The 16,111-nt window shown below is 42.0% G+C and overlaps 1 protein-coding gene across 4 annotated transcripts in view; it reads right to left on the bottom strand.

Moving 5' to 3' along the window:
- The window catches only part of pitpnm2 (phosphatidylinositol transfer protein, membrane-associated 2), a 38,385-nt gene that overhangs the window by 5,337 nt on the left and 16,937 nt on the right, over positions 1-16,111 (bottom strand). The window contains exons 4-24 of one of the 4 annotated variants that reach the window (XM_025062473.1): positions 12,899-13,113; positions 12,293-12,414; positions 11,599-11,832; positions 9,206-9,541; positions 8,951-9,046; positions 8,235-8,339; positions 8,060-8,124; positions 7,545-7,635; positions 6,907-7,060; positions 6,292-6,481; positions 6,042-6,161; positions 5,160-5,371; positions 4,333-4,508; positions 3,603-3,773; positions 3,281-3,421; positions 2,629-2,787; positions 2,284-2,556; positions 1,377-1,525; positions 906-1,022; positions 693-809; positions 462-610 (exon numbers count right to left, since the gene is read on the bottom strand). In XM_025062473.1, coding sequence (XP_024918241.1) covers positions 462-610; positions 693-809; positions 906-1,022; positions 1,377-1,525; positions 2,284-2,556; positions 2,629-2,787; positions 3,281-3,421; positions 3,603-3,773; positions 4,333-4,508; positions 5,160-5,371; positions 6,042-6,161; positions 6,292-6,481; positions 6,907-7,060; positions 7,545-7,635; positions 8,060-8,124; positions 8,235-8,339; positions 8,951-9,046; positions 9,206-9,541; positions 11,599-11,832; positions 12,293-12,414; positions 12,899-13,113 — 3,392 coding nt within the window. Of the gene's footprint in view, positions 1-461; positions 611-692; positions 810-905; positions 1,023-1,376; positions 1,526-2,283; positions 2,557-2,628; positions 2,791-3,280; positions 3,422-3,602; positions 3,774-4,332; positions 4,509-5,159; positions 5,372-6,041; positions 6,162-6,291; positions 6,482-6,906; positions 7,061-7,544; positions 7,636-8,059; positions 8,125-8,234; positions 8,340-8,950; positions 9,047-9,205; positions 9,542-11,598; positions 11,833-12,292; positions 12,415-12,898; positions 13,114-16,111 lie in introns of all 4 variants that reach the window. The other 3 variants (XM_025062474.1, XM_008325598.3, XM_017038817.2) reach the window with 3 other exon arrangements.

The raw sequence follows: 16,111 nt of genomic DNA on the forward strand, positions 1-16,111 counted from the left end.
CAGATACAGAATGAACTACTGTAAAAGACAAGCTCACAGCAGCCACTGAACAGATGAAGACCAGGGTCAGGGTTTTCTTTTTCCTCTGATGGAACTGATTTTCTTTACAGCCATTTCAATATATATATATTTTTTCTTTTGTAAGATGGCTGATGCACTGATCTTTCTTTATTTGACAATACCATTTTCATAAGTGTTACAGAGTTCAAAATAAAATTCAAATTAGTTTTTTTAAACAAAGCTGTGAACGTGTCAGACTGAAAGGAGAAAGGGCAAAAGTCTTTTCTAAAAAGTTTCCTGCAGAAAAAGTAGAGGGTGGCTAACTGTAATAGTAATGAAACAAAACAATTGAGAATAAAAAAAAAAAAAAAATATTTAGTAGGGTTAAATCGTAAAGACTGAGGTCATGTTTCAAAAAGACAAGAATATATTAAATATGAAAAACTGGCGAGTCATTATACCTGACGACCATTTTGACTGGATATACACCCATGCTCAGCCTTTTGCTTTCAGGAATAACGTAGGAGACACGCCCACTGCTGTTGGTGAGCTCCGTGTCGAAGTACACCCACTCTCCAGAGGGAGGCTGGGTCATGATGTGGATGTCAACCTGCAGCAGAGGACACTCTTTAAAATCTACATTAACACACAGGACTATTATCCCAGTCCGTCATGTCTCACTGTGTCAATACCTTCTCCCCTGTGAGTGTGACCATGTCCAACGGGCCGTACATGAAGCGTCCAGTCACCTGCTGGACTCCGTCCTCTGTAAACACTGCATCATTTACACGATGGTTTGCTGTAACATTCTAAGAAAAGGAAAGAATGAAGAAATATAATAGAATACAGTACAGTGCACTGCAAGGTATAAAATAATACAATAAAATACAGTCGATGAGTCTTACTCTTATTTTGACATGAGTCCTCTTGCGAAGCCACTTCTCCCGAGGTTTGGAGGGAGTGAATTCCGACACCTCTTTACCGTTAAGCTCCAAAATGCTAGAGTTTTCATGTCTCATCACCTGGAGAGAAATGAAGAAGCAATAAAAATATTTCTGCTCAATTATACCAACAGATGCTCTGGTCATTATCTGGAGCCGTCTTCCCTCTGCTCGTTGATCAATCTGAACAGGTAGAAGTAGGTGATGTGTCTTCATGTTCTTTGTTTATTTCATAAAGCATGCAAGTTTTATTAGTAATCTGGGGGTGGGGGGAGTAGAGCGAGGTCGAGGAGAGTGGTTTTGAGTTTCCCCTAGCGGCTCAGGATGAGTAACTGGTATAGAGTGAAGAAAAACTCCATACTAAAGGCAGAATGACATTAATGAAATGTTACGCAGCATTTTTGAAAAAAATCAGATGATGAGGCTTTAGATCACCTGTCTTAGGAGGAAGGAAACTACATCTGTGGACTCCCAGTAGGAGGCGTGGAAAAGATGTGGCAGAGCCACCGTGGGAAACGCCGTCAGGGCATCAGGACAGTAGAGGGCGTAGTCAATCCTCTTACTTCCCCACCACCGGGAGGCGACTGCCGCAAGAGAAGTAGTAAATGTATTAGGACAGAGTGAGTTCAGGTATTTAGATCTCAGTGAGGGAGTAGAAGTGGAAGTTTGTTTTTTTACTACAAGGCACTAGACTGTACCTCTAAGAATGCAAAGACACACGGGCAACAACGGTATCAACAGATCAGAGGGCGTGAAGAGGTCAGGGTTCTGACTGTTCTCTATCAGACAGTCACACTCAGGTCACATGCATTTATAGAATAATTGAAGAAAACTTCAGTGGGTCCATGCGTGGTTCCCTAAGAATGGAAGAAAATGTCTGCTTCAATGCATCCTACTCTACTGTGAGGAAGTGCATTTTTTTTAAAACTTTGTTTCTTATTACTGTATATCTCTCTAATATGTATTTATTTCTGTGTATTTATAATTATTTACAGTAAAGAAACTGGAGGAATAAAGAGCAGCCATCAGCAACACGGAAGCTATAAAATATATACTGTATATATATATGTATTTTCATGTTGAAATGAACGTGTGCTCATTTGAAATGCCTTTCATTGGATTTTTTTTTTAACATGTAGTTTATTTATTATTGTTTATATATATTTGTGTCTGACAGAGGTATGTCTGTAGCGGTGAGAATGGATCTGTTTGAGTTTTTTGGAAACAGGGCAACTCAGGAGGACTACGTCAGGAAAGGAAGATAGGCAAAAACTCAAGACATTAGGATGGACTCTAGGCACATCCTTTCCTTCATGTCCTTAAACTACAGCTCCCAGGATACCTTGTTCTACGTTCTCTGACACCCTGGGTGACGGCGGAGTAGAGCTGATGTCAGTGATGTTAGAAGATACATCAGGTGAGTCAGACTTGATTCCCGAGGTCATGTCAGGGGTCAAAGCCGAGCTGTGCTCAGACTCCACGCTGTTAGGTCTGTGAAACACCTGATGAACTTTGTTGTACGAGCGAAAGGACGATGCCCGAGTGACACATTTATGGTAGGGAAGAGCCAGGACAGACTTCAGACTGGGCCTTTGAGTGTGGCTCACTTTGTGAGCTAAGGGGAGACGGGATTGTCAACAAATAGTCAATTTGTGAACAGAATCTCGTGGTCGACACGTGAACTTACTAGAGGCGATGTTGGAGGCGGTGTAAGCATCGGCTAAGCCGGACACCTGGCTGGCAATGCTAGCCTCGCTAGCCCTGCGGTTACAGCGAAGGTGAGGGAGTCCAGGTGATGTAGAGAGAGAAGACTGACCATCCACCAGAGGATGTGAGGGAAGAGCATCTGCTGCAGAGAGACAAAGGGTCAGAAGGTCACTGGGGGGCAGACAAGAAGAGTTTTTTTTTTATTTACTGCATTTTGACATATTTTTCTAAGATGTACATTTTGGAAACAATCTTAGCGAGTCTCCCTAACCTTGGGGAGAAATAGTGTATCTAAGTCTACAGGTTTACTGCACTTGGAACAAAGACGTTTTTTTTAATAAAAATTCACCAGACGTTTTCTTGGTTTGTAAAAACCAAGAAAAACAAGAAAATTTCCAAATTTTCAATGGGGAAATTTACAACGTGAGTGTTTGCAACTGACACAGGCTGCCACAGGAGGCGCCATTTGGGATATGTGGTTCTTCCAGGAACCAAACTGAACTCTATGCTCTCTGCTTGAAAAGCAGACGTGCTAACCACTACCATACAATGTTCTTTAATGTGATTAAAACTCTAACAACTATCAAAGTAATATTTATGGTGTTAAGACAAATTGCATCAGAGTCACCCACTCTCTGCATGGAGCTGTGACATTTGCCAATTGAAGATGGGAACAGGGATGGACGTCTCACTGATGCTGCTCTCCTGACAACGCTGGGACGCTGCACCACCAGAGTCAATGAGGAGATGAGGATTGCTCTGCACAGTATCGGCTGGAAAAGACATGAAAACAGAAAAACATCAACAACATTAAAAGTAACGGATTTGTATTACAGTGTTGAAAATCTAAACTGTTACTGTAACTAGATTACACTAAAGAAAAAAACTACAGAAATTCATTTGTCTCAGCTGTGATTACCATCGTCTCCTTAATGAGTATATTAAAAGACTCACGGAGCAGAGCCGAGTGGCCGTCGCCCAGGGGAAAACGCTGATAGCGGGGAACACTGAAGGGAGGCAGCAGGTGGAACCTCCTGTCCAGGAGCGACTCCAGGCGTGAAGCAGAGGGGTCGGCTGGGTGAAACAGGTTGTAAACTTGCTGACAGGCCGGACGCAGAGCAGACACTAGAGCAAAGAATCAAACGTGAAGAAAGTTTAGTTGTAAGACACTAAAAAACACAGCTGATACGGTGGTACAGCAAACAATAAAAGTTTTTAAAAAAAACGTGGGATGGAAATCTTAAAAAGCCTTTCTATGATCAGAAAACAATATTTAAAAATGTCTTGAAAGAAAAAATGCTTCAGTCACTGCTCCGCAAAACAAAGCTGAAATATTCAATATTAAACAATGGACAGAATTTTAATGAGTCAAGAGGTTTGGTAATTCAACGTTGTTGGATTTGACAGATGTTAGTACGTCAGACAGAGGATTTGGATTAAAAACACTTCAGAGACGGTTTGGAAACTGCAGTAGAATTCTTCAGGGCCAGATTTTTAGAAGCTTTGTTTTTGTCCTTTTATGGAAAATTCTTGCTGATTTTATAACCAAAAACAAGGATGGATGCCTGGAGACGTGTCTGTTTACATCACGACCAGCAGCAGGTGAAGATGAAGCCAGATGAAGCCCTGTGTGGCCCAGAGTATTTGTGTGAGGTACACGACAGAAGAGAATGTTGTTACTCACCGTCCAACGTGGGCACCACAGTCTTCCTCAGAGCCAGCACCAGTCCCAGAGGAGAGCCGAAGAGGAAGAAGTCAGTGACCTCAAAGTCAAACTTTCCCAGAGAGCCTCCCTCCAACATTGTGCTGTTGCTAGAACGTCGTGATCCTGGTTCAGCGTGAAGTACGATGGAGTGGAGACTGAACAGAGGAGTCACAAAGACATAGATTTAAACTAAATAATAAAATCGATCAGAAAATAAATCAAAAATATTTTAAATAAATATTTTAAACAATAAAATAATATTTAAGATTCTTCTTCTGTGTTGCATGTAAAGAATATAGTGTAGTCTGCCTATTCAAATAGGTGGCCCGAGGGCCACATGTGGCCCAGAGAGACCCTCAGAATGGTCGAGTGAGAGTAATACAACTGGTGAATAAAGAGAAATTCCTACAGTAAAAGACACCATAAATGCAACACTCACCGCTAACCTACCAATATGCAACCCACAATGCATCACTTCTGTGAAAGTGTTAGCAGTTTGCTATAGCTACCATAAAATGTCCCTCTGATCAAAATCATCAGTTTAACTTTGCATGAAATGACAAATAATTTTATTTTTGCCACAAACTATGGGCTCCAAGCTATTTTCTGTTTGTTTTTTTTATTTCATGTATTCATATATTTTGTTTATTATTAAGAATTGAAATTCTGTTTATTAGCCACAAAGATGCCTAGCTGAATTTGGCCAAACTCTCTTTATAATTGAATAGCCATGCTACAAAGTTACTTTAGCACCTCTAACAAAACTAGTTTTGTTTGTAATAGTGAAATAGTTGTTCTAGTCTCACCTGGACAGAAAGGCTTGGTGGTGTTTGATGGTGTCCAGCTCGTACGTGGACGAGTCGCTGCGCTTGCGTGGAAGTTGTTTCTTGGGGTCATCAGGCCCTGAGCTGCGAGGAATGTCAATGTTGCTGCGGCTGAGGTGACGGCTTCCTTCAAGGGACGGTGAAGACGGAGCGATGCTGTTGATGACAATACCTGGAGTGAGAAGGTCCGTGTCCTGAGAGGAGGAGGAGAAGAGAGAGCAAAGAGAAACGAGGTCAGAACTCAAACGTCTCACAGAGTCTGCAGCTGTGTCATGTTATTATTCTTAAAAAAGTTGAGAATAAAATAAATATTAAATATAACTGAGAATATAATAATAACTATGAAATGTTCAGACCTGTCTCCCAGACACCTCAACATGCGCTGTGTCTTAATTTACAGTTGATTATTTAAAGTGTTATTTACAAACTCTTTTCCATGTTCATGGGTTGAGCTGGGACTAATTCCAACACCCTGGACAGTTCCCCAGTCCGTCACGGAGCCAAATATAGAGACAAACAACCATTCACACTCAGATTCACACCTATGGTCTATTTAGAGTGAACAATGAACCTAATCCTGCATGTTTCTGGACCACTGGAGGAAACCAAAGCAACTGGAAACCATACAAAAAGACTAATTACCACTGGGAATCAATCCAATGACCTTCCTGCTGTAAGGCAGGAATACTAACCAGTGTTTCACTGTGTTCTGGTTACACAGGATTCAAAATACTAATTGTGCTTTCAGAGTCTGTGCGTCTATTCAAAGGTTCTTCACAAAGTTAAATGTTTCCCAATTGACTCCAAATGACTGTCTGAGTGATAAATGAGTTTCATTTAACGTCAGTCTGATCAAACTAATACCTGAGCGCTGATAGTGCTGCCTCGTCTGCTGCTGTTCTGACTCTCCGACACTGTCACAGAGCTGCTGCACAGAGCGTCAAATCCCAAAATCCCACCGACACAGTCCCCGATGACACACACCTGACAGGAGAGAAAGAAACACACACACATTAACACACACTTCGCCTCAGCTGAATATGTACCACGGAGGGAGAAATACAAAACAGATGGAGATGTAAAAAAAAAGATATCACAAAGACATGACACTGACCTGTCCTGTAAAAGAAGCTCCATCTAAAGACTTGATGAAGTCACTATACACCTGATTGGCTCGTAAGATGACGGTCGCCACGGCATCCTGATACTGAGGTGCGGAAGTCGCCAAAAGAGGCAGAGCAGCCAGTGGGATGTGGTCCTGACTGCTGGACAGGCAGCCCTCGTCATAGCTGTAGGGACTGAGGCTGAAGAGCAGAGAAGAAACAGTCAGAGAAACACTGTTAGCTTCTTTGCTAACTGCGTTTATCTGTCGGCTAACAGCAGTTAAGCTAACACTGTCGTGTTAAAATGACCAGTGTACCAGATCAACTGTGATGTGGATGAGGACAATTCTGCAGTATACAAATACAAGGTACACATATATTGAATATATTTTACAGTTGGTGTGAATGATTATTTGCCTGGACGGTGGACCTGATTGGACAGGTGTCCACTGTCCAGGCTGTAGCCCACCCTCACCAGATGACTGCTTGAATTGGCTCATAAATGAACAAACCTGTACTCCATCTAAGACGGCCTTTTATTTCACATGTAAACAGCAGGTTGATCTTAATATTCAATAACGTTAGAATAATTAAAGCGCGGTGGTGTTCTCAGGGCTGTCAGTTACCTGGAGACGAGTGAGAACGCCTCAGCACACACAGCAGGACACGGGACCATCCTGATGGCGATGCGTCCCAGCACTGCAGGGTAATGGAGCCTCATCACGGTCTCAAAGGCCCCACTCAGTGTGTTCACATCTCCCTGCTTGCTGCTCTGCTCACCTGCAGATCAGCACAAACACTTTGCATCAGTGATTAGAATCAGGTCTTAAATGTCAGCTTCACTCAAGAGGAATAAGTTCCAGTTCTTATTTAACCCCATCTTACCAGGACTAGTTTGTAGTATATTACAGACAGAGCACAGGTCGCACCTTAAGATTAGGTTCAGTAGAACTATTATCATTAATACCATCACAGCAGCTTCCATTCACTCACTTTTCTAAATGTCTGAAATTACAAACTGAAGTATTTTGAAAAATAAAACCAAAACAAAGAAGTACTTGATAACCTTTGGGTATTTACTATTATTACAACAAGAAAAAAAAACTATTAAATTAAAACTGAGGGAAAGAATACAACATTCCCAGAACTTCTAGAATTTGTCGATAGCTACATATTAAAGGTTTAAATAATGTTTAGAATTTAGAAGAAAAATCATATTTTGAGAAACAGAAGGAGTGCAGGGTCGAGGTCCACGTTCTTGTACCTGAGCCGGTGTCCAGAATGTTTCCTCCATTTAAGACCAGGATGAGGACATGGATTTTGGACGGCTGGAGACACTGCTGAGAGGAACAATCCTGCATGAGAGGACAGAAGACACAGAGACACAGAGACACGAGAAACGGGGATTAAAAAAGAGGCACCAAAATAAAAGTCTGTTTTATATTTTATATTGAAGAGTTGGTCTACAGAGAGTAATGTATTCCATCACTTTATCCTACACTAGGCAGAGAAATAAATCACTCTTTAGCTGATTATTTGTCTCCACTCTGTAAACACCTGATGGACATGAAGACATTGACATGGACAGCACTCTCCTCCAATCAGAGTTTACACAAACTCACCAAACAAAGAGAATCAGGAATACTAGTCATTGTCTGCCGGTGCTGAACTGAGCAGCAGCAGCAACTGACAGACCAAACCGGCAACAATAAAGAGTGTGTAAATGGAGAGTTGCTGCTGTGAGAGGCCAGTGTATGAATGGCATGAAGAAACACTTGCCTCCATCTGTGTGTCCTCGTTACTCATCACTGCGTACTCTCCGCCCGACTCTGGATACAAAGCTTCTGGGAAAATACAATTAATTTATTTCACAATTTTCACAAAGACAAAGACAGTCATTTGTTCCAGTCACACACACACACACACACACACACACACAGCTAGGCTCTCCCACCTTGTGGCTCATCCACCTCTATTGTTTCTATCTTGTCCATCAGGTCATTTGAGCTCCACTTGGTGATTTCTTTGGCAAACATTTCTTCATTATCAGACAGGTCCTCTGTCAGACACACACACACAGAACATCATCCCATATCCAACTACTGCATCTCAAACACAGGGTTAGGGTCAAAGGTGAGATTGAGTGAGTGTGAAACATCTATTATGTTTATCAAGCTGACTGATCTAAAGCCGCTCCACGTTCAATGGGTTCGAGCCTTTTATCAGTTACTGGTGAAATCTAAGTCAATGCTGAGAAGACTTGTTTTCATGTGTTTAATGATTTGTTTAAGGGACGAACAAAATGATGAACGATGAAAATGTTGACTGTATGACTTGTCTGTTACACTGGTTGCAAAGTTGTGTTGCTATGACTTCAAAAGAAACAAAAATGTGTGATTGCGGATTATTTTCTATACTTTTAACTTTTAAAATTATTATAATAAATTAAGAAAATAATTCTTAATGCTGATATTTTAATTAAAATCTTAAAATTATTAATTTTGTAGAGTACTATGTAACTTTTTTTAGCTCTAACTTTGCCCTTTCCCACCCTAGTAAAAAGGTTCAGCTTAAAAAAACCTAATAAATCCCACATCCATTTAAATAGTCAGCCTATTTTCTGCTTCTCTCAGGACTTCATTATTTTATATACACAACACGTTACTTTACCATGAGCATCGAAGAACTCGTCGTCTGTACTGTCATCTGAGTCCCGCGCAATGCTCTGCATCCTCCACTCTGAGATACTCTGATGAGACGGACTTCCTGTAGTCACACACATAAGATATCTCAGGGTTATGACCTTCATGCATGATATATTAGGATATATTAGTTGTGTTTGTATGGTACTTATATAATCTTGAAATTGCCGACTCGTTTGTGTTGTCTATGGTAAATGAGAGTTTCTGGTTCTGTCCCCCTCACCTCCTCTCTTCGACGACCTGTTGGAGGATCTGGAGGATGTGGACCACTGCTTGGTGAGTTCTCCTCTCGACTCCAGTGAATCTCCAACCTTCCCGTCCTCTGCATCCTCTCTTTTTGTTCCTTGGGTCTCGGCTCCTGACTCCTGGTCCTGGCCCACAGAGAAGCCCTTGGTCTCCGCTGCGCCCTCCTCACTCAGGCTGTACTGGGCCATCTTCTTGGCCAAAGCCAGCTGAGTCTCCAGCTCCAGCTGCCTGATGTCGTCGATGGTCAGGCCGTACCATTCGTCCTGCCAGCACCAGGCCTGCCTGTGGGCACGCACCATCACTTTACGTAGACCTGAGAGGAAGGACAGTAGGTGTTTACTGACATCTACTTGTATCCGTCATGTCGTCTACTGTAGTGTGTGCAGAACATATAAGAGAACAGTAGATTATACTGTATATATATATATATATGGTACCTATGTCACTTACCTACGCTAACACAGAGGTAAGATCATAATCTAGGACATAAAAAAAATCAGAAGAGTCCGACTTACACCTGAGAGCCATAATGAAGGGCAAAGAGTTTCCAGGAAAAAAATAACAGACAAAAGAAAGTGTCTGTAGCTCTATCCGACGTGTTGTGTACAACTGGCGCGTGACAACGAGTTCCCGTGCAAAATTTTCTTTTAACATTGAATGTCAGGATGATGGAACAACTTTTTTAATTCATTTTATGGAAGATGGCGACACAGCACCGTAGGTCAAGGATGTCGTAAACCCTGTATATGGAGGTTTCATATTGGTGCTGTGTGTTTCTCCAGGTACTCTGGTTCTCCTCCCAGTACGTGGGGGTGAATATGTATGTATATGTGGACCAGTGATGGACCAGTGATGGACCAGTAAACCCCACCGTGGTCTGATGACTGAAGCAGAAGAAGAAGCAATATATTACTTGTAATAAATAAATCAAAATATGAGCACAAGATAGTAAGTCATGCTATACATGAACATCTGTTTTAATAAAGAAATAAATGATAAATGAAGATACGAGGACAGAAGTTCCTCTTATGGACCACAGGACCTGAACTTTAATGGGTATAAATAAAGAAAAGTCATCATCTTTTTTTTTTGTCTGTAACACAGCATCCATCTACACTGACTGTGCGTTTATAACTATTTTCGATCTGTCGCCATAATTGTGTGAATGCACCAAACCATCAGCTCCCATCACGACCTGCTCAGACTGGATTTTCTTTATGCCACAGTGAATTACTTCCACATCAGACTGTCTATAATTTCTCATTCCCTTCCTGTTTTGATTTCCTTTCAAATCCATTTGGTCCTTTCTGTCATGCAAACACCAAATAGACGTCCCGTCTGCTGTTTCGCTATTTTTGCTCCACCATCAATATCAGATGTGCCGGCAAAACACAGAGCACGAAAGCCTGGCATGAGATGAATTTGTAATAGATCATCGGCTTTCAAGGCTTTCTAATTAACACGTTCTAAAATTAGCACCGGCTACTAATTACATGTAAATTAAATTTGCTGAGCCATTTGTAAAGTGCTTGAAAACATTTTTTTTTCATGTTCCTGCTGGCAGTCATGTTTTTGGTCTAAGGCTGATTCCATCGCCAATGGCTGTAGGCTGCACAGGGCGGTACCGAGTTTATTCATTCAACCTCTGCTGCGTAATCCTTTTCAGGGTTACGACAGGGACTGCGGCCAATCCCAGCAGTCATCAAGTGAGGGTGGGGGAGAAAGGTCAGCAGTCCATCACCACATCCTCACATTTACAGAGGGGTGAGGGGGTTTGGGGGTGAGCGTGAGGCTGCTAACAATTCTGCGTTATCCTAGACCCCCAACCGATCCCGTTCATGTCTCAGTCCCACTGACTCTACAGATTCACCAGACAGAAAATCCAACCAAATCAGTAAAGTCAGTTGTAATCGGTAGCATTTAAGAATTTTATCCCAGCTCATCTTTGTTCGCAGGACGCTGACCACGGACCACCGTTCTAGAGCCTCGACCAAAGATATCTCCAGGTTTCTGGTACGATGGTCCTCTGTACAGTCTATACTGACCATGAGTTTGTTTGACCTTTAACTAAATCATATAATATATCTATTTATTTCTGCGTGCATAAGAGAGAGGAGGAAATGCAGCATGAAGCACATTTTCTAGGCTCGTCATTCCAGTATCTTCTGTGTTTGGGTTTGAATGAGCTGTTTACACTGTAAAGAGTGACCGCTCCTGTGTCTCAGACTGGTTCCTTGGACCCAACACTAACTGTGTCTCAGTAGCTTGGACAACCTCACCATGTCCAACACTGACACCACCACAGAACAGTGTCTTTAAAGCTGAATGCTGCAGTGCTAACGTTTAACATTCACTCAAAGTTCCACGTACCCACGTCGTGTATGAAGCGTTCAATCTTGGACTGCATGCCCCAGTATCTGAACTCCACTTTGCAGAGCTTGTAGGCACACATGACGGGGCTCTGGCACATATCCTGGTTGATCTCCTCAATCCAGTTGTCTGACAGTGGACCCCGCTTGGTCTTGACGGACTGGTACAGCTTGGGGTCCTCCTCCACCAGGTACTCATGAGGAGCGATGTAGTCCTTGACGATATCTATCAGGTCTACAGTGGAACACAGAACAGTGTGTGAGTCGGATGCGTGTATCCACGGCAGAGGTGAGCAGCAGGACAGTTGGACTCAGGTCACCACTGAACACCTGCCACCTGAGGCTGCATGTGTCTGCATGGCTCTGGAGCAATTACTCCCAGCAGGGAACGTGTTTTGGCGCAAAAAGCACAATTATATTTTAAATGTTTTTTTAGTGGTACCTTCTGTATCACACAGCTGAGGTTGTTCTGGCAAACCGTACTGTATTTGTCAAGATTATTTTTTTATTTCAATTTGCAAATGCACGGCATTTAAAAATCTCTATTTCCATGTAAAAAGTGACAGTGATGAAGACGTGACGGTGATGAAGACGTGATGGTGATGAAGATGTGACAATGATGAAGACGTGACAATGATGAAGACATGACGGTGATGAAGACGTGACGGTGATGAAGACGTGTGTTCGCTGCTCACCTACGGTTCTTTGTCTCTTCTCAACAGAGGACAGACTGAAGACATTCCCTTGACTTCCAGTGTCTGGTTTATAATATGTCTCTATGTCGATGGAGAACTTCTCCACAAAGGGACAGGTATACCTGCAAAGAAGAAAAAGAAAACAGATTAGAAACTGACTCACTGCTGTCTGCATCCATCCTTTAAACTCAGGGGACTCAAACTCCTGGCCCGTGGACCGAAAGTGGTCCGCGAGAAGATGTTAGCTTAATGTAATCCAAAACCCCTGTTGTTGGTATTTGGTCCCTTCAATGAGATGGCAGGGACAACAGTGGTCCTCCAGCTGTAACTGGACGTACCGTCAGTCACTGACAGAGTCAGTGAGTTTCCACAGGTCATTTAGTCAGTAGATATGGGTTCACATTTATTTCAATTTTCTCACTAAAATTAGTGCTTGGATTAATAATGAGCTTGTTAAGAAGATTAGGAACTTTTGATTCAAACCAAACTTAAAAACATTCATTTGTTTCATAAGGTCATACATTTTCATAGAAAACAAATCCATTTTTCAGATTATTATTATAATTATCATTGTTGTTGTTTTGATCATGATTATGGAGGACTCACCGGGTTCTTGTGTAGGGGTAGGCATTCCAAGACTCCTCCTCTACTCGCAGCGCAGCTTGAGGCAGGATGGCACAAAACCAAGAAGGGATGTGTTTCCCGATATGATAGACCTTGTGTGTGTACTGCCCCGTGCCTCCGGGTCCATCCTTGTACGGCCGGTTTTCCAGAATCTCCACCCCACTTCCCTCACCACAGCTCTCCTCTCTGCTCTTCTTCTGCAGGAACACAGACAGACGAGACGGGACAGTTGGAAACTGATGTTATCGAGGTTACTTATTGTCTTTATTTCTAGCTTTATTTTTCTAGGCCTCTAGATCCTAAGATCTGTTTTTGATTAGAAATGTCTGGCCCGTCATTAAGACTAAAATCAGACAATGGTAAGAAAAATCTCAGCTACGTTCTCTCCCACTGTCCCTCTCCTGGTATTACGTGTAATAATGATTTTGAATTTGGTTTAATTAAAGGTGACATTGCTTTTCCATCTTTGTGTTTAAGAAGGTTTAGAGCTGGTGTTTCATCATGGAAGTTTTTCATCCACATTCTTTCCATTCCAACATTTTTGCATTTAATTAAAGAGTTTCCAGACGGTCATACATGCCATGCCGCATCAATCCTCCCTTTATTTGTCATTGCATAAGAGGAATCTTAAGAATGTTAATAAGCTGTACAGTGTGTGTTATTTTTTTAATGAACTCCATTGATACCACATGTGCTGCAATAGGCCACCCCTTGGTGGCACCAAGTATATGGTTCCTCTGGCAATCAAACCCAGGACTCTCTGCTTAAAAGAAAGGTCTTCTAACTACCCCCGCACAGGTAGAATGCAAAACTTTATTTTTATTTATTCGTTATTTGATTCTGAATAATGTTTTATTTTGAAAAATTACCAGATTCTTTCCGCCGCATCTGTCTATGACTCACACTTGATACATGTCAAGATGCTTAACTCGGTCACATGTCTTACCAACATCCAATACCTTCTTAAACAGTCTGCTCTGGTCGTATGGATTTAATGCGACAGGTTGTTTCCACGCACCGAGTGGCTCTCTAATGAGGCGATGAAGACTTCAAAACTGCTTCACCACTTGGAGATCAAGCGTTCTACATTAAAAGACGAGCCCGATGTTACGAGGACGCTGCTAATAAAGGTTCATGCACAGTGGCTTAACGTTTGTTATTATATTTAGAAAATACCAGTTTTTATGTCGGTCGTATCATTTTATTTAAGGCTAGTCCGGGCAGAAATGTTCAGACATTTAAATGGTCTGTGGTGCATAAAACGTTTGGGGACCGCTGTTCTAACCACTACACCGTGCTAGAAATAACCAGTAATGGGTTTTCAACCCATGTTTTTTTTCTACCAAACTACATTTTACACATTCAGATTTTTTTATTTCATTTTTGCACGTGAGCTTTCACAGAACTCTCTACAATAGTTCAACCTTAGGAAACAAATTTTCATCCAAAAGCTGTAGAGAAGCTCAAACACACGGCTGATGTAAAAAAAGACCAGCGGTTAAAATGAGGAAAGTTGCCAGTTCTTTCTTTTTTTCATTTCCTTTTATTCTTCCACTGCCTATTCATCTAATTTGCTCCCCGCCCTCCTAAAAAAAACCCCACTTCTACTTTTGAAGAAAAGCAGACTTTCCAGATTGCCTTGAAAAAAAAACAATTCTTTTCTGCACAGCATGTGAAGAATCACTTTTAGCCTTTCCTTTCATCAGCGGTCGCCACAGCCGGAGTCCACACAGTGATTTCGCTTTTTTACACCGAAGGCTTTTACTGACGCAACCCAACCTGGGGCTGGTGACGAGGTGAAATCAAACCTGAAGCCTTCTGCATTTTGGGCCAAAATCCTGCCCCCACCCCCTGCCCCCAGCCCATTGCACTCCCACTGTTTATCGCAGCAGGTTATATCCGTTAATAAAAGGCAGCAGATGGTTCAACCCTGCAAGACTGAGCTGAGCATTACGTCTGACTGTACTGGGACCTCAGCGTTACACTACAGCATCATCAACACTGAAACCTGTTTTTCTATCTTACTGATGATATGCAGTTGTGTCATTAATTGTAAAAATAAAACAATCTATGGGGTCCATGTGTCCATCTTCAATTTAAATCCAACTGTTCATTACTATCACTCCAACTTTCTGTTATTTAGAGGCTCGAATGAAGCTTAAAATATTCAGCTGAAGTCTAAACAAAGTGTCAATCTGAGAAGCATCTCTTCCAGCAGGGATTCCCAACCGCTGAACCACAGTCATCTGGATGTTAAAGTATCCAACTTCACTTCACTGATCTAAAAACTGCAAAACTGCCAGTACATTATATATTCTATCACCAGGTGGCAGCAGGTAGTTTAAAAAATGAGAGAGAACATCAGAACTGTTGAAAAAAAATGTTTTTTCTCTTTCTTCAATTCCTGCAAGTATCTCAGTGTTGTATTCAACTAAACAAGTACGTAAAATATACCCGCAGATGTGAATTAGAATGAATCTCTGAATGACAACTTAAATAAATCCATGTTTCTCCTCTGATTCCAATTAAAACTGCTCTGCAAACATGGCGAAGAATCAAATTTGACTGGACTGTTTACAAAGCTTTGAAAAGGGATTTGACTCTCTTTAATATTGTGCCTGGTCCTGTCAGATCGAGGTGACGCTATTTGTGAATGCAAATCACCAGGGTCGTTATTAGCGGCAGGCGTGGAGTGCCGGGGGTCAAGAGCGAAAGCTGAGATCCGACACAGAGCTCCATCTCCCGGACACTTTACAGAGGTGATGTCAGTAATGAAGGTCAGAGGAGGCAAACAGCTGGAAAATTGCTGTAATTTAACAGGTAATGTATTTTGGGTGAGGAGCTGAGGGTCCTAAATTATCCTCCTCAAGACAGAGTCCCTCCTGCTGCAGCACACGGAAGAGAGGTATTAATACACAAATCTCACAGCCCAGGGCAGGGAGGTGAAGTGTTGATTATAGAGCAGTGCCGCAGGAACTTTGAGCAACAGAGGTGAGGAGAAATGACTGAATTATCTGAGTCATCGGCCCTCACTGTTACAGGAAGCTAGCACTGATGGTGAGAGGTGAGGAAGACGGGAGTGTAAATAAGCAGCAGCCCAGTCATCAGCTCAGCAGAGGACCCATATTTACTTCATTAAACAGTAACCTCTACTGCCCCTGTGTTCTGCCCCCCAGTTTAGGTTCTCAGTTTATC

Source organism: Cynoglossus semilaevis, chromosome 14 (genome assembly GCF_000523025.1).
Source record: "Cynoglossus semilaevis isolate Cse_v1.0 chromosome 14, Cse_v1.0, whole genome shotgun sequence".
Lineage (NCBI taxonomy): Eukaryota > Metazoa > Chordata > Actinopteri > Pleuronectiformes > Cynoglossidae > Cynoglossus > Cynoglossus semilaevis.